At 41.5% G+C, this 23478-nt stretch overlaps 1 protein-coding gene across 1 annotated transcript in view; it reads right to left on the minus strand.

Annotated features, from left to right (window-relative positions):
- Positions 1-1758: 1758 nt before the first annotated feature.
- GUCA1C (guanylate cyclase activator 1C) overlaps positions 1759-23478 on the minus strand; it is a 47808-nt gene continuing 26088 nt past the window's right edge. Inside the window, exons 2-4 of the mRNA XM_069972984.1 lie at positions 15870-16019; positions 3991-4078; positions 1759-1892 (exon numbers count right to left, since the gene is read on the minus strand). Of these exons, the coding sequence (XP_069829085.1) occupies positions 1759-1892; positions 3991-4078; positions 15870-16019 (372 nt within the window). The remainder of the gene's footprint in view (positions 1893-3990; positions 4079-15869; positions 16020-23478) is intronic.

Consider the following 23478-nt stretch of genomic DNA (forward strand, 5'->3'; position numbering starts at 1 on the left):
TATATATATATATATATATATATTCTCACACACACACACACACACACACACATACTATTCGCTTTTCTTACAGCCTGGTTGCACTGGTGACTCATTTTAAGGCTATGTTCCCACACAGTATTTTTGCTCAGTATTTTGCAACTAAAAACAGGAGTGGATTAAAAACACAAAAAGCTATGTTTACACACTGTTGAAATTGAGTGGATGGACGTTATTTAATGGCAAATAATTACAGTTATTTTAAAACAACGGCCATTGTTTTGAAATAACGGACGGCCATCCACTATGTTTCAACAGTGTGTGAACATAGCCTTTCTGCAAAAAAAAAACTGAGCAAAAATAAGTGGGAACATACCCTAAGGGTGCATTTATACTGAGGAAAAAAGGTGGAAATTCCGAGTAGAATCCCTGTTGTGGACAATGCTCTGAATTCCGCCTGCCTCAGTGTTAATGTAAGGCACATCAACTCTCCAAATAGTTGACATGTCAATTCTGAGCAGAGGCGCCCTTGCTAGGGCCAGTTGAGCTGAAGGAAAAAAAAAAAATGGTGAACAATCCCTTTAAGAATTGAAGATTTTTTTTTTATTTTTTAAAATAAGCAAAAAACTTTTTGTAATTTTATAAGTAGATGTAATGCTTTATTTCATCATTAAATACATAGTACAATGAGTGCAATGTTAATGTGACATTATTGGTAGAGAGGCAATGTAAACAATGGCATAGGGAGTGCATATTATGTAACATACTGAAAAAGCAGATGTTCAGTGCCATAGAAGCACATGTCCAAACATTGTTAGGTAAGTTAAATACAGTGACAAAGCCTGACACAGACGGGAAAATCGGCTTCTATTAGCTATATGGCATTTGTCTGGATAGGGTGTTAATCCAAAGCTCAGAAGATTGCATAAGCACTACCATAGTATTTGCTGCAGAGAGATCAGGGCATTGCCATTTGTAACCCATATAGCACTCTCTACATGTTGGCATTTTTGAACTCTGATCACTGAAATGGTGAGATATGTGCAGAAATCCTACATTTTTACTCTCTACTTGACTGTATTTTTTTTAATAGGCATTAGCACCACAAACTTCTGGCCGTTTTTTCCCCCCTATGGTTGCGTGAAACAATCTTATCCCTAAGGCTGTAGAAAGCTGTAGAAATTCTAACTTTCTCAAAAATGTAAACCTTCCCTGAATTTATAATTATAGAAAAATATTAAAGATATAATATATACAGTGAACGGACGGGTGTAGCCGCAAGATTACAATGTAAGAACATTACAGCTAAGAGATTAGGTTGATTCTGGTCTCAGAATTCTCAAGAATTTATCAAAAACTTTCATTGGAGTCCTAAGAGGTGACTAGATGTGTTTTTAACCAATGTAAGTAGTGGTTAGTTACACTAAAAGGTCAGACAGTATCTTCTCTATTCTTGTCTAATCCTGGTGGAAGTCAATCTCCTTGTAAATTCATTTAAACTGGATTAAAATCAATGAATACCTTGGAGATTACTTTTTTTCTGGCCTAGTACCAACTAGTATGGTTTTGTTATGTTACATAATGTAAATCTTTCTTCTGCTTGGAAAGTGCATCAAGCTTCTGTCTTACATTTGCCAGTCTGCTCCCTCAGTCTTAGCAGTCATCGCCCTTCCAACAAAATCCCTGAATAATCTATGCACAGATTTCCAGAAAGCGAGACATCCTCATACAGTAAGACAGTTAGATAAAGACAGAGATCCTAAGTGGAAGACATTGCAGTTATGGGATACTTCTCCGTCTTCCATTCTGAATTGTTTTCAACACGTTAGAGAGGTCAAAACTTTTTGTAATTATTTCTAGTAGTTCTGCGTCCTTTTCTATTCCACCGATAAACTCTTCCAATGTCAACTCGCCTGGAAGTAAAAGGACAGCATGTGAAAATGTGTAAAGAAAGGTGACCTGGTAGTCAGGAAAATCATAACTCCAATCATAATAAATCTTATAGTAATTCAGAAGTCAGAGCAGTAATGACTTTAGTTTTTTTCCCCCCCAAAAATCTAAGAAAGTGCCGGTGTGCATTAAGCATATTTAACAGGCAAACATTGGTTACTGCTTATAATTCTAAATTCTATAAAGCTTTTTCTAATCCCAGACAACCCCTTTAACTCCTTCATGTCAGAGCAATTTTTGTTTATTCCTCCAATGCCATGGCATTTTTTTTCTTTCATTCTTTTTTGTGTGACACCAATTGTACTTTGTAATGACATGCTTCATTTATTTCATAAAATATGCTGAAAAACCAAAAACCAAAAAAAAAAAAAAATTTCAAAATTTTTCAAACTTCAGGTGGGTTTCTCCATGTGGTAAAATTGACATGTTACCTCTGTTCCTCTAGTCAGTAAGATTTTGACAATAGGCAACTTATATATATTATATTTTACTACTTCAGGCTGGGTTCACACTATGTATATTTGAGGCTGTATTTGGTCCTCAAGTCAGGTCCTCATAGCAACCAAAACCAGGAGTGGATTGAAAACACAGAAAGGATCTGTTCACACAATGTTGAAATTGAGTGGATGGCCGCCATATAACAGTAAATAACGGCCATTATTTCAATACCACAGCCGTTGTTTTAAAATAACAGCAAATATTTGCAATTAAATGGCGGCCATCCACTCAATTACAACATTATGTGAACATAGCCTTTCTGTGTTTTCAATCCACTCCTTGTTTTGGTTGCTATACAGCCTCACAAATACAGCCTCAAATATACATAGTGTGAACCCAGCTTAAATGTTAAAACATTTTGAGAAAAAAATTCAGGTGTTTAGAATGTCTCCATTCTGACTTTTTGGTTTGTGGGGATATTTTATTTTAGGCATCATTTTTTTGTGCCATGATCTGTACTTTCTATCAGTACTTTACTTTCACTTTTTTTATTACTTTTTTTTCTGGGATATGATGGGACCAAAAATCAGCAATTTTGCACTTGAGGGATTTGTGCTTACACCCATTACCGTGCAAGATCAGGAATGTGATAATACAATAATTTAGGCAATTCTGCAAATATGTTTTTGTTTTTTTTAATATATATTTTTATTTGGAAAATATGTAGAGGGGGGTGATTTATACTTTTATAAATCACCCCCAATACCTCTACCTATCTGCTTTTACATTTGTCCCTATTACTAGAGCCCACCTCCAACTTTTATAAATAAAGGAGATCTCTTTTTTTAATCTGTTGGCCTAAAATGTTCCCCAATCACGAATCCGAGTCACATAATTGTAATACATTAACTCTTATGTCAACACCCAAGGCTGATCTCAAACTCTCGTACTGCAGTCATAATTTCCAAGTGAAATTCTTCCCTAACTGTATCCCAGCTCTTAATACTAACACCATTCCAAATGTCCCCAAATCTCTGTATCCCTGATTCCCAAAACTTTTTAACACCCACCACTTTACTTGTTTCAGTCAACTTAAAGTTTCCCCATAGTGGGGCAAACCCCATAATCCCATTCAATTTCCCATACCTTTTTTATTTATTTATTATTTATTGCACACCTTTGTAGTCCCCCTAGGGGACTTCTATAAGCAATACACTGGTTGCTTATTAAGTTCAATGCAGTACATTGATCCATAGAATCTGCACTCGACTGCTACAGATCGGTGATCGCTGATCTTAGATCTCAGACTGCAATGAGAATGGATCAGCACCCTGCAATCTCACTGCAAGTAGCCGATCCCCCACCGGACCACCAATGACAGGTACTCTAGGCCATTTAAATGCTGCTATTAGTTTTGACAGCGGCAGTTAAATTGCTAAGTAGCCAGTATGAAGGATTGATTCATACCGGCTACAAGTGGTGGCCCCCAGCTACTGATAGGGGAGGGGGGCATTATTTATACCCCCTTACTGGCATCACAACATAACTGTACATCATGATATGGGAAAGGGTTAAGGCTAATAACACAAAACAAACAAACATAGGTAACGTAAATAAACATACCATCTCCATTTATATCAATTTTTTTGAATAGCATCGATGTGAATTCCTCAGGATTTATTCCCTGGTGACCATTTATAGCTTGAACTGCCTGGAAAAAAAATATCATCACATGTAAGATAAGAATACTCAATGCACTTAAGTCTAACTTCCTTCAGTAATATGTGATCTATGGTTAAATATTGTCACCTTGATTTTGGCTCTAGTAATAATGGCTCAGATTTACTATTGCAGATGCACAAAAAATTGATACACGACTCACCCCAAATTTATTTAATGCTGGGTCCTTCAAAAAGGACGTGACCAGGGGCGTGGCTAGGATTCATAGGGTCTCATAGCAAAAGACCACCATACACTCCTGCCTCCAGCCACGTACACATACTCACCTGACTTGCTGTCCCCCGGCATTCCTTCATTCCCCCAGCTGGGAGAACAAATGCCAGCAGACTGCAGCGGGCCAGGTGAGTATGTGTATGTGGCTGGGAGCAGGGGTGGATACAGATTGCTTAGGACCCCGAGCAAAAAAATGTTTCTGGCCCCCCTATAAGCAAACAATGCCACCACACTCTTCCTCTACCAAGGAGCATGGAAAACTAATATTATATGCGCTCAAAAATGTACACCATTTTAGTCTTTTGTGCAAACATTTGAGAGTATTGTGCAAAAATTCCAGACTTTTGAACACTGGTTATCTGCACTGGTATCACACAGCATGTCTTAGATACACTAGTATCTACTACTGCCTATGGTGGGAATCAGTGTTACCTTGGTCTAAGACTAACTTGGTTTAAGAGCGTTTTGGTTTAAGAGCATTGCTTTGGTTTAAGAGCTCCCTGTAGTGGGTGGGAGCGCGAGTGGAGGAGGGGCATGGCCTGCATAGCGGGGTCTACAGCACAGTACTCTGACCCAGAAAGTCTCCCTTACCTTCCAAATCATGGCAGATTTACTTCAGGCTGGGGCTCACATCAGGGGACAGGACTGTGGAGGTAATCTCTCCATAGCTGTAACCCCTCTCTCCCAGGACAGAGAGTGCGGCATGTATGTGCCCACATCTGCCCTGCTCATTCCTTTATGCTCCCTGTAGTCTCTGTCACCCCTTGTGTTTCCCATCCTCTCCATTACTGTACAGTAACTTATATTACAAGCACGGTTCTGAAACAAATTATGCTCGTAATCCCAGGCACCACTATATATATATATATATATATATATATATATATATATATATATATATACACACACACTGATGCACATATGTACAAACAAACACATACTGGCACACACAGAGCATATACACATATACACAACTGACACACACACAGACACATTTACACAGGAATGTGATTACACTAGTGCATAAGTATACGCCATGAATAGACCGTACACAGGCAAATCATCTTCCAAGTATAATAGGAACTATTGTACCATAAATAATATCTGCTGCAGAACATCTTTATAAGCAGATCTGTCAATCACCAGATTGTTGGAACAAGAGACAGTATAAGCTTGGAAGCATTTTCTTTTAGTGGTGGGTTCTCTTATAACAGCCGAGCATAATATCAGTATACAGGATATCAGTATACATTGCGGTATCAGTGTGCAGTATACACCATAATATAAGTATGCAATATGCACCGTGGTGTCAGTATGCAGTATACACTGTGATATCAGTATGCAGTATATCAGTATGTAGTATACCCCATGATATCAATATACATTACGATATCAGTATGCAGTATATCAGTATGTAGTATACACCATGATATCAACATACATTACGATATCAGCATGCAGTAGACACCATGGTATGAGTATGCAATATGCACCGTGATATCAGTATGCAGTAGACACCATGATATGAGTATGCAGTATACTCTGTGATATCAGTATGCAGTATACAGCGTGTAACTCAACCGCAGCACTGTGTCATTTATCTAATATGCATGAATTTTGAATTTGTTGCTGTATTAGGAGATGGAGCGTCCCACTCTATCTCCATAGCTCCAGCCTCCAGCGTGAGACACAGCACCATAGAATTCTAACGCATATTTTCGTATGCACAGTTATACACAGCGAACAAGTGCTCAGAAACATTCTGGCACCAAATTCAAAATTTATACATTATACATTATTATAATGACTGTGCTGCCCAATGTTTTTTTTTTTTTAATGATCACTGGAGATACTTTAGAGCCTAAAATGGCCTTAAGTACAGCGCCAATTTTCATTTTTGCATTTTAATTTTTCCCTCCTCGCCCTAAAATTAACCATACAATTAATACTGAAACCCCCAAAATATCATTTATGGGGTGAAATTGGGATAAAAAATGCCATTCCGCATATTTTGGGGGATTTCGGTGTTTACGTAGTGCACCTTACAGTAAATTTGATATTTTATCTTTATAAGTCAGTCAGAATACAGTGATGTGCAGTTTATACAGCTTTTCTAATGTTTTACTATTTTTATTAACAGTAAACCTTTTTTTTTTTTGCAAATAAGTATGTTTTAAACAGCCCTCTTGTGACTCTTATAGTGCTTTTATTTTTTCACCTGCAGGGCTATATGTGGCATCATTTTTTTGCACCATGATCTCTAGTTTTTAATAGTATCACATATGTGTAGATCGGACGTATTGATCACTTTTCATAAATGGTTTTAATATATAAAATGTAATAAAAAACGAGCAATCCCAGCGGTTTTTAACCGCTTTTTGTTAACACCGTTCACCATGTGGGAATAATACTGTTTTATTTTAATAGATTGGACTTTTACATGGTTGCATTGAATTGCATACACTGATCTCTGCTATTGCATGGCAGGGATCAGTGTGTTATCTGCGATCTTCTGATAGAGCCTGACTGCACAGAGAAAGGTTAAAGCCCCTATTACCCGGGGGGACTGGAGGAGCACTGTCAGCTCATGAAAGCCGGGGGGCTAGGCAGAGGGGGGGGTGCCCAAGTGAATCTCTAGATCGTCCGGGCAGCCATAGCATATAGCATCGGTCTGCTGCCGCCGCTCCTATTCCACAGGGAGACGGCAGCAGATTGCTGTTATTTGAGTTGTTTGGCTTAAAACATGTTTAAAGACAAATGACTACAACGATCAGCTGACATCGTTCATGTTGGCTGATTGTTGTGTTCTATTACACAGGACTGCCGATAATCGTCCCGTGTAATAGGGCCTTATGAGACCCCTGGCAGTCAGGCAATGCGATTGGAACCCCCGCAAACTGTAAGTGACAGGAGCTGCTCCTGTTTCTTGCACTTAAATGCAGCGGCACAATCACAGCATTTAAGGGGTTAATTGCAGCTGCCCGCCATTGAGGGTGAGGGCCTCACGCGCTATGAAGCAAGCTCAGCTCCTGTGCTCACTTCATAGTCCGGTACCCCACTGGGGCGTACATTTATGGCCGATTGCGCCAAGGCCCAGGCTGCTGGGGCATAAATCTACACATGTGGCCGTTAAGGGGTTAAAGGGAACCCGTTACCATAAAAATGCTTCCTAAGCTATTGCCATCATGTTATAGAGCAGAAGGAGGGGAGCAGATTGATATATATCTTAACAGGAAAAGATTCAGTATAACTTGTAATTTATTGATTGAAATCCCTGATCATTCAATACTAAGGAGTCCAGTCCATTGAGTGACCCCGCCCACTGGACTCCTTACCACAGAATGACCAGGGATTATAACCAACATGTTACAAGTTATAATGAATCTTTTCCCACAAAGATGTATATGAATCCGCTCAGCTCTTCCTGCTCTATAGCATGGTGGTGATAGCATTGTCTTGATGACTGGTTCCCTTTATATATAAAACCACTGATTGACAATAAAACCGGGTTGTGTGTTTTCCTCTGCAAGTGTCGACAAAATTAGCTGGCTCCATGGTACACATGAATGCGGGTACATGCGTATGGCAATAGATGATTGATTTTAAGAAGGTTATGCACTAAACCACATGAAAGGAAACATTCCTAATAGGCATATTTGCTCCTATTTAAAGGGGTACTCCAGCTAAATGTTTTTCTTTCAAATTATCTGGCACCAAAAGGTTACATAGATTTATAAAATTACTTCTATATAAAAGGTTCCAGTCTTTCAGTACTTATCAGCTGCTTTATGTTCTGCAGGAAGTGGAGTATTCTTTCCAGTCTGACACAGTGCTCTCTGCTGCCACCTCTGTCCATGCCAGGAACTGTGCAGAGCAGGAGAGGTTTTCTATGGGGATTTACTGCGCTAGACAATGTTCACGCACCTTTTGGCTATGTTCACACTGCGTATGAGTCCGGCCGTAGTGCGAACCGCGAATATACGCACGTAGTTAGGAGGTTGATGTGTTCGCTTGAAAGTATACGATATACGCCCGCACAGTGCACACTACGTATGAGCTTACAGCCGGATCGTATACGGCGCCGTGAAAAATGAACAAGACCATTGTTTGAGGACGGAAATGTTGAAACTCACGGCTGTGGATTTCCATGCGGTCCCGTACGGAGTACTTATTTCAGCCAAATTGATCTTGATTTTTCGATCCAAAAGGTTCTGTGAGTTTTATTGGGCTGGGCGAAGATTTCCAAGTAAATGACCTGTTTCAGATCGCTACGAAACAAGCTAGGGAAGCATAACTGTACTACGGGCGTATGTTCGCGGTGCGTACACATCCGGCTGCATGTCTATTTTTCCCACGCCCGTAGTTTCAGCCGCACATGTACGGCGGCGTACGAAATGCGGCCGGACTCATACGCAGTGTGAACATAGCCTTTAAGTGTGTGAACACAGCCCTAAAGTGCACTTGCAGTTTACTGAAACCTGCCTATCATTCTGTATTATTTTCTCTGTGTATGTCCTCACTCCAGCAGCCTGGGACGTAAGAGTAAAGTCCTGTATATATTGTACACAATTAGAGGAATCACAATGCGCTGCTGGCCAGTAACAAGGTTATTTTTAGCTCAATGGGAAATCTAATATACATATTCAATTTATAATAATACATACGGCTCTGAATTATTTATCAGGTGTTTTTAACTGTCTCCGCCATCTGTTGTGCGATTTGCATGAAGAGAAGAAGTCTACGTATTTCTATGATAATTTGGGCAAATGTCTGCAGATTTATCTAAGAATAAAATGTATAATAATAGTTACTAAAGTAATGTATAGAATATCTATATCCCTCTACTATCTATCTATTATCTATCTATCTATCTATCTATCTATCTATCTATCTATCTATCTATCTATCTATCTGTTATCTATCTCTTCTATCTATCTATCTATCTATCTATCTATCTATCTATCTATCTATCTATCTCTATCTATCTATCTATCTATCTATCTATCTATCTATCTATCTATCTATCTATCTATCTTTCTAACGATCTATGTTATCTGTCTCTCTTTGCTATCTTTCTAAAAGCTTATATAACCTGTTGGTTATAAAATCTATTATCTGGTCTGTAAGACTGCCAGGGCTGTCCTGGCCATCTGGAATTTCTGGCAAATGCCAGCAGGGCTGGATCCTTTGTGGCAGCAACTGGCTTTTCCCTTGCACAGTATGTGCTGTGGAAGCCTAAAGATAGGAAAGTGGCGTTATTAAAGGGGTTATCCAGCGCTACAAAAACATGGCCACTTTTGCACCACTCTTGTCTCCAGATTGGGTGGAGTTTGAAACTCAGTTCCTTTGAAGTAAATAGAGCTTAATTGCAAACCACGCTTGAACTGGAGACAAGAGTGGGGCAAAAGTGGCCATGTTTTTGTAGCGCTGGTTAACCCCTTTAACATGGAACTTTATGTTGAGGAACCTCAAGGAAAGGAAATGGATGTTAACATGGGACTGTATATTGTGGAGCCTAAGGCCCCGTTCACACAGAGCAAAACTGGTGAAATTCAAATACCGCCAGCCTCCGTGTCATAATGGGAGTCTATGGGAGGCTCACGTGCCTCCTCTATCCCTGCTGAAGAATGAACATGTTTATTCTTCAGCGCAGAGAGAGGAGGTGCACGAGCCTTCCATAGACTGTCATTATGACACGGAGGCTGGCGGGATTCCGCTGCAGAGAATTCTGTCAGTTTTGCTCTGTATGAATGGAGCCTTAGGCTGGGTTCACACTATGTATATTTGAGGCTGTATTTGGTCCTCATGTCAGGTCCTCATAGCAACCAAAACCAGGAGTGGATTGAAAACACAGAAAGGATCTGTTCACACAATGTTGAAATTGAGTGGATGGCCGCCATATAACAGTAAATAACGGCCATTATTTCAATACCACAGCCGTTGTTTTAAAATAACAGCAAATATTTGCCATTAAATGATGGCCATCCACTCAATTACAACATTATGTGAACAGAGCCTTTCTGTGTTTTCAATCCACTCCTGGTTTTGGTTGCTATACAGCCTCACAAATACAGCCTCAAATATACATAGTGTGAACCCAGCCCTAGGGTGCGTTCACACCTACAGGATCTGCAGCAGATTTGATGCTGTGTTCAGTTATTTAAATGAAATCTGCTGCAGAAAATCAGCTGCAGATCCTGTAGGTGTGAACGCACCATTAAAGAGACTCTGTCAGCAGGTTTGTGTTGTCCTATCTCAAGATAGCATCACATAGTGAAAGAGAAGCTAAACATTGTAATGCATCACTTACACTGTTCTGTGCAGCTGATTCAGAGATATCCTCCTGAATAACATGGACAATAAGTAGTCCTCCACATTATGTGCATGTGCTCAGTAGTCCTGGATATTTATGAGAAGCAGAAAGCTCCGCCCACCAGCTGCTGATTGGCAGTTATCTATCCATGCTGTGTATAGGCAGTCAGCTGTCAATCAGCAGCTGGAGGGCGGGGGAGGGGTGTGGCAATAATCCTCTTTATGTTTTGAGGCTCCATAGACTCTTTTTCAAATATGGAGTAAAGGGAGACTACTAATGGATAGATACTGATGAGAATTTTTAAATTGAATATGTGGATTTTTTTTTTTTTTTTAGAAAAAGAAGAACTGCACAAAGGATTAACTCCTTCAGTACTAGAGAATTTTAGATTTTTGCAGTTAAGTTTTTCCCTCCTCCCATAACCATTTTGGGGCTTGTTTTTTGCAGTACCGTCTGTATTTCATGACACCTTACATTTTACCATAAGATATACTGCATAGATCAAACAAATATTGATGAAGTGAAATAAAAATTGTGTGTGTGTATGTTGTTGTCTTTATGTCGGTCACTCACTTTTTGTGTCATGATCTGTAGTTTTATCTTTACTGGTTTGGGTTGGATGGGACGTTTTGATCCCTTTCTATTTAATTTTATGTGAGATGCAATGTGACCAAATTTTGGCATTTAGTATTTTTTTTTCTTTTGTTTGTGACATTCATTGTTCTGGATCAATAGCATTATATTCAGTTCGGATGATTCTGCATGGGGTAATAACAAATATGTGAATATTTAACATTTTTATTTGGAAAATGGGAAATGGGGGAGATTTAAACTTTTTTTTCCCATTTTGCAATTTATTATTTTTTTGACACATTTTTGTGCACCCCATTCCCTTCTAGCCTGTTAATTAATATGGGTTAGTCACACAAGAAAAAAAAATTAAAGGAAGTAACTGAAACTTATTAACTATTGATCAACATTTTACAGGAAAATAAGATGGATATTTTAATTTATTTTTGGACTTTCATGAGAAAACCAATTTTAGTCATGCCAATATGCCAAAAATAAAATCAAACTTTTATCCATTTCAGTAAAAGCTATACCGCCTTGAAAACTATTTTTCTTTATTCTATCACGACACAAAACCTAGTTGCAAAAAAGAAAAGGAACAGCGCATGGCGCACATATTACAATAAAGAAGTGGGAGAATCTTGTACTATAACTCCTATCCTTCATCTTGAACTCTGTGAACAAGCCGCTCTGCGCCAAGCGTCCGAGTACTCCATACATCCTGCCTCCGATGACTGAATCTTCTCTTTGACACAAAACCTAGTACATTTTATAACCTATCAGAGAAAGAGTGAAAGGGACAGCAGAATGTAAAACCTAAAGACAGTGACACCTAGTGGGGAAACTGCATACTTCATTCACCACTTGTTTAACCTGAGAACTTTAGGACAGGTGCATAAAAAAACGCTAGTAGTGGGACACCACAGTGATCATGTCTTTGCAGATACTGTGATACACAATCATACTTAACCCAAAAAGCTGCTGAAGATGTTTTAGATCAGTAAAAGAGATGAGCGAACCTCGAGCATGCTCGAATTCATACAATTCAAGTTGTATAAAGCTCTAAGGTTGTCTGGAAAACATGGATACAATCAATGACTATATCCATGTTTTCCACAAAGCCTTAGGGCTTTATCCAACTTCAGCAGCCACCGCTAATCAAATGCCGAACAATCGGGTTTAGATGAACTCCAGCATGCTCGAGGTTTGCTCATCTCTAATAAGTAACAATGCCTACAATCCAAAAATAAAACATTAATGGAAAAATCATTCTCTACACGATTCTCGACTTCAGACGTCATTTCTTAAATTAGCCTCAAGTCCTTAAGGATAAAGATTCCCTACGAAAGTTCATAGATTCACTCCCCAGTCAATGCTGGTTATACGTTATTGATCTGTTTCTATAAGAAATTCTTGTCTTTCTCCTTTCTTATCTAAAGGGATCAACGAGCTTCACACAAGATCTAAATAGCTCGGTACGAGACTGATTTTTTTTTTTCTATTATTCCTTATTCTTGATGGTTCAGCTGTTTCCTCTAATACTGATCATACATTACTGTTGGCCTAAGCTAATCATCATCTAGAATAGAATTCCATCATTCCTGCACAGAAACACCTTAATTGATTCTTCTTTTATCGGTTTCTTCTTTTTATCGGTTTGACCTTATATACCAAACCTTCTCCTATGTCACTGACCTTACCTACCAAACCTTCTCCTATGTCACTGACCTTACCTACCAAACCTTCTCCTGTCACTATCCTTACTTATTAAACCTTCTGCCTTCAGAAGACTGGACCTGGATACAGTAAGTATAGCTGTTATATAGTAGCCTTCAGGAGACTTGTCCTGGTCACAGTAAGTATAGCTTTGTTTTAAAGCATGAGAATTAAAAAAATAATAATGAATTTAAATTGCAGACATGCTTTATATCACACCCCCTGCTGATTTAGCAGGAAGTTATAATTAGAGATGAGCGAACTGGTTCGGCCGGTATGGGATCTGGGTTGGATTTTCCAAAAAGTCCGATCGGATTAGGATTTTTGGAAGTCCGCTCCGGATTTTTTTTCTTCTTGCTTTCTAAAATGGCAGCCGCTATAGCTTTAAGAGGTGCGGTCACATGACCGCATGAGGCAGTCTGCACAGAAAGAGGAAGGAGACTGTTACCAGTGCACACAGCTCGTCAGTGACAAAACGCTGCTGCTGCACGCTGGTGTACTGAGAAGATATTCTACAAAAGCAAAGACAAAAAAGTATTAGGAAAGCGGAGAGGAGAAACATATAGTGATTGAGAGAGAAAAATAGAGAGGGCGAAAGATAGATAGGTAGATAGATTAGGCATAGGAGAGAAAAGGGTGCACAGAACAAAAACGTACTATACAGATATCCAAGTACTATAGTGGCACCCTTGCGAGAGTGTATATGACATAGGTGTTTTCCTGAGGCACAAATATATACCTCGTGCATGTCTGTAGAATAAAACTTTAAAAAAAAAAAATCTGGAAGTCCGGTCGGAACTCATCTCTAGTTATAATAACAAGGACACTTTAAGTTAAATTTTTACTAACTCTACCAATATCAAGCATTCCATGACCTATTTTGTTAGTATTATAACACTGGAATCTTTTTATATTACTAAACATTTAGGAATTAATTGCTTATTAGAATCCTTGTCTGGTCTACAATATGTTAGCCACACAACTAACAGCCTGAGGACCTGCATCAATAAGCTCAGATGCAATGTTTTCAGAGGATACATGAAACATAAAATCTTAAGATGCTACAGCAGCCCATGGTAATAATCTAATACATATATAGAGTATAGAGTGCAGTCTGACATTTGACCACACAATATTCAGTGCATTAAGAAACCAAAAGACATACTGGATCTTTAAATTAGATATGCTTGTGCTACAGGGCCTTAAAGGGGATGTCCGGAGACAAAAAATAATAGTTTTAATGGATTGCTTTAATAAAATGACATTTAAAAAACTGAATATTATGACTCAACACGATTTGAAGGGCCTATTTTCATTTCTCATTATCAATAAGGCCTTTGTTTCCCTCGCATAGGTTTATATGTACCTGGTCTGTTATAACGGTTACACCACTTTTATGTGCCATTCTTAGCTATAGACATTTATTGCTTAGGTTCATTAGGATTATGGTTCCCCACTGTGTCTGTAAAAACATTGTTCGTGATTTTTGAATATTTGGCAGTTTCCATGTTCTTGGTTAATTACAGAGCTGTGAATGGACAGAAAGGGATTGAGAGAAATATGTTCTGATTATGATCAAAGGCATATAGAGGACCCTGACATGTCTTCTCATATGTTCTACTGTATGTGTATGTTTCACCCATATTGTTGAGCACCTTCTTCTATAACTCTCTAGTGCTGTGAAGATTTATACAGTGGTGCCTTGGATTAACAAACAAACATTCAGAAACAGCTGAATATGTGATATTATAAGTTACTGTACAGTTTAACTTATATAGTATAATATATAGTAAGTGCATAAACCTGAAAAACAGCAGCAGTTTGTAGATACAGGATGGAACTGCAAATCCCCATAATGCAGTAGTGTAGTACAACAGGCTAGAATAGAGAAGCAGGGCCGCTGTCAGAGGTCTGTGTGGTCAGATGACAGCGATCGGTAAGGGGTGTGTTCAGAATGGACCAATCAGGAAGATAGAAACCCAGAGCTGTACAGGAGGACAGTGAAAGAAACTTTTCTATACAGCAGTGTGAATGGCTGAGTGTAAGTGTAGGCACATTATAGCAACAGTATGTATAGCTGAGTGTGAATGCAGGCACATTATAGGAGCAGTGTGTATGGCTGAGTGTGAGTGCAGGCACATTATAGCAGGAATGGAGAGAATGGGAAACACAAGGGCTGACAGAGACTGCAGGGAGCATGAAGGAATGAGCAGGACAGAGGGATTACAGCTATGGAGAGATTACCTCCACAATCCTGTCCCCTAATGTGAGCCCCAGCCTGAGGTGGATCTGCTATGATTTGGAAGGTGAGAGAGACTTCCTGGGTTGGAGTACAGTGCTGTAGACCCCGCTATGCAGACCATGTCCCTCTCCCACTCCCCGTCCCACCCAGTACAGGGAGCTCTTAAACCAAAGCAGTGCTCTTAAACCAAGTCACAATTTTGAAAAACTGTGAGCTCTTAAACCAAAACGCTCTTAATCCAAGTAATCCAAGCTCTTAATCCTCTTAAACCAGGGTACCACTGTATTCGGTAGCTTGTATGATCTTTCTATGATATTTTGCCCCTCCATTTGGCTTTACATAATTTTTCTATCTGCCTCTCCTGTACAACCAGACTTTTACCCCCTGTCCTTCTTCCTCTTCTTCTTCTTCTTCTTCTTCTTCTTCTCCATTCTTCGTGCCACATTTGTACCATATATTTTCTTTTATGCTACTTGCAGTGATTGCATTATTTGATATAACCTGAACTTTCTTTGGCCTCATTATTCCCTGTTGAATTCTACACAATGCCTGATTCATGCCACAAAAATGTATCTGGCACTTGGGTCATATAAAACATTGAGACGAAACCTTTACAGAAGAGGTAAAGATGAGTGATAACTAAAAACGATGTCCAACCACTTCTATAAACAGTCTTCACTCTCAGGAGAGGAGGTTGCTTTCCCTTACCGTTATTATACTTAGCAATTCTCTTCGGTCAATTGATCCATTTCCATCTGCATCATATAGTTTAAAATACCACTTTAACTTCTGATCAATTTTTCCTCGTAAAACTAGGTTTATTGCGGCAATAAATTCCAAAAAGTCAATAAATCCATCCTGAAAATAAACAGAAAAATACAGGGTAGGTACAAACACGAAGAATATTTGTATTATCACTTTTTATTTTACATTGGAAACTTTCTATCCGAATCATTAAATGTTTTTATTTTCCAGTCAAATAAATAAACAAACAAACAAGCAAAGTAACAGCGTCACATGATTCAGCAGAAGCCGCTATCCATTAAAAATGACACAAAGTACAAAAGCAGCACAAATAATCGCTACAGTGCAGCTGCCCACTGCTAAATAAGTTTACTTGTTATATGTCATAATGAGAAGGATAGTATCAGTCTTAGATTAACCCCTAGACGCACCAGGACATTACTGTACGTCCTGGCGTCGCTAGGGGAGTTCAGAGGGGGTCGTGTGACGATCCCGGGTGCTATATGCAGCCCGGAACCGTGGCTATTAGTGGGCACGGTCCGATCGCCGTGCTCGCTAAGGCTAGGTTCACACTGCATTTTTGCTGTCCGTTTTTTTCAAACGGATGAAAAACGGATTAAAAAAACGGATGCATTTGTGTGCATCCGTTTTGATCCGTTTTTCCATTGACTTCCATTGTAAAAAAAAATGATCAAAACGGATCTTTTTTTTAACGGAACACAATAGTAGTATCAGCTACATTTTTGTGTCCGTCAAAAAAAAAAGATCCGTTTTGATCTGGTTTTTTTTTTACGATGGAAGCCAATGGAAAAACGGATCAAAACGGATGCACACAAAGGCATCCGTTTTTTTCATCCATTTTTTTGCAAAAAGCGGATTGCAAAGACGCAGTGTTAACCTAGCCTAATTAGGCATTTAGATGCAGCTGTCAAAGTTGCTTGATTGATTTGCTGTTGATTTGATTGCTAATTAACCTGTCTGATTGTATCTGGGGGCTTTAGCCTATTTGTGCTGCCATAGGATGATCAGGAAAGTAACCACAAACTCTCATAAATGTTTGGAGGTGCCTAAGTATATCAGACACTCCACGCTATTTGCACCTTTTTATGTGCTGTACAATTGCTACATTGTGTTCTATGTTATTTAGTCTCTGCTACATGTGCTATACGTGTAACCACTAATTAACAAAGGCCAAACCATGGAAAATGTTGCAAATATATACAAACAATGGTCCCCGACTAATGATACATAAAACACCAAAGAGGGACTAGAGACTGAGAACCGCTACTATGGTGCAGGTACTATATCACATAAGGTGCAAATTAATGGAATTATAGTATACAGGCAAATACAGAGACGCATGATTACAGGAGGGCAAACTCCTGTAAGTGTGGCCAAAATGTGCATTGGGGCTGGGGCCATGTCTGGACCTTAACACTTCTTCCGTGTTTACATGGTATGCTTCTTATGCGGTGTTGCACCACTGGGATGTTGTTATCAGTGGTATGATACAGCTCAGCCAAGGGTGGTACGGTTGTGACACCAGTGCTAGTTCAGGTTTGGTGGTATACCTGCTTTTGTGTTATGGCTGGCTGTACTGTTCCGCAATGGTCGGTGATCTGCTGGGCTTTGATGGGCCCCTTGGGCTCCTGTCACAGTAGTCACAGAGTGGAAAAATGACCCACCCAGACTATCAGTATCTCCACCCACAAAAAGGGGAAAAATGACCCAAGGTGTGTAATGGAGGTGTATAGATGCTGTGCAATGGAAGAGATGACTGAGTCCCAGTAGAATAAATATAACAGCTTCTGAACAGTCTCTAGGAAATACAGAACACTTTGGCAGTAAATAGCTTATCTGGACACAGGCTTTAGTGTTTCACTGGACCTGTGCTGAGAGATACTTGTAAGTGCTGATAAAAGAGGTAGATGTAGCTGTACTTGTATAGTTGAGAGTTGAGCAGTGAAGAGGAGAGAAGTTTGTCAAGAGGGTCCCAACCCAATGTAGTACTGTGCTCTTCCGGAACTTTAGAGAGAAGAATACTTGTGAGATACTTGAGAGAGAGAAATACTTGTGCCTGTGTTTAGACCAGTCATGTCAAACTCTGGCCCGCGGGCCAAATCTGGCCCGTGGTGCCAACTTTTTTGGCCCGCCAAGGCAATTCAGAGTTTGAATTACATCTCGCCCGCCATGGCTACTATATGAGAGACTATGGGGGAGGGCTGGCTACTTTATGAGACAATGGGGGATGCCTAGCTACTATATGAGACTATGGGGGAGGGCTGGCTACTATATAAGAGACTATAGGGGAGGGCTGGCTACTATATGAGACTACTAGTGAGGGCTGGTTACTATATGAGACTACTAGGGAGGGCTGGCTACTATATGAGACTACTAGGGAGGGCTGGCAACTATATGAGACTATGGGACAGGACTGCCTACTATATATGAGACTATGGGGAAGGGCTGCCTACTATAAAAGAGACTATTGGGGAGGGCTGGCTACTATATAATACACTTGGGGGGCTGGCTACTATTTGGGCACTACAGGTAGGGCTGACTAATATGTGAGACTACAGAGCATGGCTGGCTACTATTTGGGCACTATTGTGAATGCTGGCTACTATATGAAAATACAGGGTGGGCTAGCTACTATGAGACTACAGGGTGCACTGGCTACTATATAAGAGACTATGGGGAGGACTCGCTACTATATGAGACTACTGGGGAGGGCTGGCTACTATATGAGACTACTGGGGAGGGCTGGCTACTATATAAGAGACCATGGGGAGGACTCACTACCATATGAGACTGCAGGAAAGGGCTGCTTACTCTAAGACTATTGGGGAGGGCTGGCTACTATATGGGACACTTGGGGGGTTGGGTACTATTAAGGCACTATTGGGAGGGCTGGCTTATATGTGGGGCAATTTTGGTTGGGTTGGCTACAGCATGGGGCAATATTGGGGGGTTGGCTGTTACATGGGATGGGGTTTAATCACATCATAGCAATTTATCAGGTCATGTCATTTATCATAGTGCACAGCAGAGGGAGGCGCACACCACTGACAGTGCCAGGAACACTGCACGCTACTCTGACAGTGCCAGGACCGCCGCATTCGCAATTCAATAATTATCAAGGTTGGCCCGCGTCTTTGTCCAAATTTTTTTTGGCCCACTGTGTATTTGAGTTTGACACCCCTGGTTTAGACTGTGTTGTCTGACAACCTTCTGTCCTGTAGTGTCGGGGTATCCGTCCCATTAGGGTGACACAAGCCCCAGTGGTGGTTACCTGGGCGAAGCTAAGTGAAGTTTTCCTGTTTCACTTGTGATGTCAGATAGAGTACGTAGACCTTTGTTACGGTAGCTTTGCTCTATCTGGGTCAGTTCCTTTGTACTAGGATAATGCGCTGTGTAGAGAGGTTCTCCTTGTCCTCCTTGTAGTGTCTAGCACTTCATAGTGACTTTAGCTAGACTGTGGAAACTGAGAGTCTCTGGTTGCTTAAAGGGGTTATCCAGCGCAGCAAAAACATGGCCGCTTTCCCCCCTCCCTTGTCTCCAGATTAGGTTGGGTTTCAAACTCAGTTTCATTGAAGTAAATGGAGCTTAATTGCAAACCACACCTGAAGTGGAGACAAGAGAGAGAGGGAAAAGAGGCCATGTTTTTGTAGCACTAGATAACCCCTTTAATACACGTGGGCACTGAATCGCTAACACAGCTGGACTGTCCCGGACAAGGGTCCTGGCAAAGCCAGGCCCTGGCTTAACTACAGCAGGAAGGCCTACTCTGTGTGTCTTCCTCCCATGAGAATCTGTGTAAGACTACTACACACTTCCTCCCACCAAGTGACTACTTTCTACACGGGTGTGTACAGAGCCCTGTGAGTGGTGGGGAAAAATGCATGTAAGGAGAGAAGGAAAGTGATAGGTTAGATAGAAGATCTCCATTGGACAATAAAATACATAACATAGAAGTCAGTAAACCTTTGTTTACTTTGTTTACACTACAGCTGTGCAACAGGTTAAGAGCTTACATACAAAACATTGACATCTAGTGGTGAAACTAAAAAATACCTTCTTCACCACCTGCCTTTGAGTAAAGGGCTTTTGCGACAGGTGTATTACAAGAAACACCCATGGTTCGACACCACACTTATACTTCATGCACTTTGTAATGTAGGTTTTCTATGAGTTTGCCCTCCTGTAATCAGGGCCGCCATCAGGGCAGTATTGCCGGTAGTGCTATAAGGGGCCCAGGCCAGGTGACTCACAGAGAGGGGCCCGGTGCTGCTGACAGGACACTGCAATGCTTAGTGAGAAGAACCGACCTTTACAGACCTGTTCTTCTCACTAAGCTGCAGTCTGGGGGTCCTGCTCCCTCCCCTGTGTGGAGATGTTACCGGGGCCCCCACCCTCCTGGCTTTCACAGACTCCTTCCTGCCCCGTGCAGTTGAGGAGGGGGAGGGGCGGGAGAGATGGTGCCGGTGAGAAGGAGGAGGACAGAGGAGGCAGGTGCTGGGAAGATGTAAGGAGCTTCCTAATGAAATGTAAGTGCCTGTTTGTATGTTTGGGAGTGTGTGTGTGTGTGAGAATGTATGGTATGTGTGAGAGTGAATGTATGTATGTGTGTGTGAGAGTGAATGTGTGTAAAAGAGTGTGTGTGTGTATGTGAAAAGTGCGCTCTGACCTGGAGAGGGAGCTGTAGAACTCCGGGCAAACTGCTCTTCCTGCAGGTCAGGGTACCCACTGCTGGGCCGCTCGCCTGCCCGCCCCCAGGAGACCAGAACCGCTGCGTGCCCCCATCACCTCATCCCACAGAGTTATTTATGGGTAGGATCCTCAGTGTCATGTGATGAAGAGTTCATGACAGCGTGCTTGTTCGCTGACAGGGATGCTGCTGCAGCTGTTGGTGCTGCCTAATTCAAACATGGTGGCCAGGTGAGCGTGTCCTGTGAGTCCAGCGGGCAGTGTGTCCCGTGCCATCGCACATGCTGGGATCATGCTCCCCCAATGGTGATGTCTCCTCCCGACTCCCGTACACTGAAGAGGTCAGAAGTTAGAGACACCTGAGAGGAACATGTGCTGGGCCGGTGTAGCAGAGCTGAGTTAGTAGACATGCTGGGAGCTGGAGGACTGTCATGTGGTGTCAGAGAGGGTTCTCCCATTCTGTGTGTATCCAGCTGGTGCAACACTACAACTCCCAGCATGTACTGACAGCTAGCCTGTGACAACACTACAACTCCCAGCATGTACTGACAGCTAGCCTGTGACGACACTACAACTCCCAGCATGTACTGACAGCTAGCCTGTGACAACACTACAACTCCCAGCATGTACTGACAGCTAGCCTGTGACAACACTACAACTCCCAGCATGTACTTACAGCTAGCCTGTGACAACACTACAACTCCCAGCATGTACTGACAGCTAGCCTGTGACAACACTACAACTCCCAGCATGTACTGACTGCCTGTGACAACACTACAACTCCCAGCATGTACTGACAGTGCATGCTGGGAGTTGAAGTGTTGTCACAGCCTCACAGGCAGTCAGTACATGCAAGGATTTGTAGTGTTGTCACAGGTTGTCAGTGCATGCTGGGAGTTGTAGTGTTGTCGCACGTTAGCTGTCAGCCTGTGACAACACTACAACTCCCAGCATGTACTGGCAGCTAACCTGCGACTACACTACAACTCCCAGCATGTACTGACTACCTGTACAACTACACGCTGCAATACTGATAACTGTTACTATGACATATCAGAGATTGCAGAAAAGGTACTGTACACTATATTTTGGCTTGTAAATCAGCAAATATTTTGGGCTGTAAAAAAACAATAATATGTCCCCCATTTTGGTAAAGGGGCCAAGACATTTTGGCTGTATGGGGCCCAAAAATTACTGATGGCGGCCCTGCCTGTAATCATGCTTCTTTGTATTTGCCTGTATACTATGATGCCATTAATTTGCACCTTATGTGATATGGTACCTGTACCATAGTAGTGGTCCTCAGTTGCTGGTCCTCCTTTGTTGCTGTATGTATCATCAGTCGTTGACCATTGTTTGTGGTATTTACTCCATTTAATCATGTTTTAACCAGGGTTTGGCATTTGTTTAACGGGGGTTTAGCTTTAACGCTACAACCCATATTGGCTATTGTGCCTTTATTACAAATTTTCACTACAATGTGTTGATGGTACCTGTAAAGTATATTGATGGTATATACCTGTATAGTGTATTGATGGTATATACCTGTATAGTGTATTGATGGTATATACCTGTATAGGGACAGGGATGACTACTAGATACAGCAACAGGGTTCAGGGATGACTATAAGATTCAGCAACAGGGGAGATGGATGAATATTAGATAAAGAAACGGGTCAGGGATGGCTATTAGGTACAGCAACAGGAGTCAGGGATGACTATAGGTATAGTAACAGGGGTCAGGGATGGCTATTAGGTACAGTAACAGGGGTAAGAGATGGCTATTATGTACAGCAACAGGGGTCAGGGATGAGTTTTAGATAAAGCAACAGGGGGGAGGGAGATTAATCACCAGCAGAGAGCAGAGAACAAAGGATTACACAGTTGGAGCAGTGGCGTAGCTATAGGTGTCACAACAGTCACCATGGCAACTGGGCCCCTAACTACAGGGGGCCCGCTGGGCTCCCTCGCCACTTCCTGCCTCTCTGCAGTCCTCCCTAATCGGCTGCCATTATCACAGCTGCACTGAGCCAGGCTGCCTAACGCTGCAGTGTGGGGTCCTAAGTCCTCCCCATCACCTGTTTCCTGCTGCACTCTGCAGTCCGTGCAATGGGGAGGGGTGGGAGAGCATGGTCCGGCACCAGGAGAAAGAGGAAGCAGGAGGAGGGGGGCATGGAGCTGCTGATAAAGTTTCTTTATTTAAGTAAGTATCTGTGTGCTGAGTGTGTGTGTCTGTCTGTGCTGAGTGTGTGTGTCTGTCTGTGCTGCGTGTGTCTGTCTGTGCTGAGTGTGGTTGTCTGTGCTGAGTGTGGCTGTCTGTGCTGAGTGTGGCTGTGTGCGCTGAGTGTGTCTGTGTGCACTGAGTGTGTCTGTGTGTGCTGAGTGTGTGCCTGTGTGCGCTGAGTGTGTGTGTGCGCTGAGTGTGTGTGTGTGTTGAGTGAGTGTGTGCTGAGTGTCTGTGCGCTGAGTGTGTGTGCGCGTCTGTTCGCTGTGTGTGCGCTGAGTGTGACTGCGCGTCTGTGTGTGACTGCGCTCATCCGAAGGGATGGGGGGGGCCAAGCTAAAATTTTGCACCAGGGCCCATCAGCCTTTAGCTACGCCCCTGAGTGGGAGCTGTATGAAAGCCAGTATTCGGAGGTCAGAGAGGTCAGTGCTGACTTCAGAGGAGATAGCCTGGTGATGTAGCTGTAAATAAACTCTTTGTTGTCCTGCTTTGGTGCCTCATCTCTCTCCACCCTCCCCTCTCCATAGAAAACCATGAAGACAGGGTGGAGTGCTTCAAACTACTTTTTCATGAAAAAAAAAATGGATTTTTCAGCTAATAAACCTAATTACAAAGTTTCTTAAAATCGCCTGTACTATTGATT

The sequence above is a fragment of the Dendropsophus ebraccatus genome, chromosome 5 (assembly GCF_027789765.1).
Source record: "Dendropsophus ebraccatus isolate aDenEbr1 chromosome 5, aDenEbr1.pat, whole genome shotgun sequence".
Lineage (NCBI taxonomy): Eukaryota > Metazoa > Chordata > Amphibia > Anura > Hylidae > Dendropsophus > Dendropsophus ebraccatus.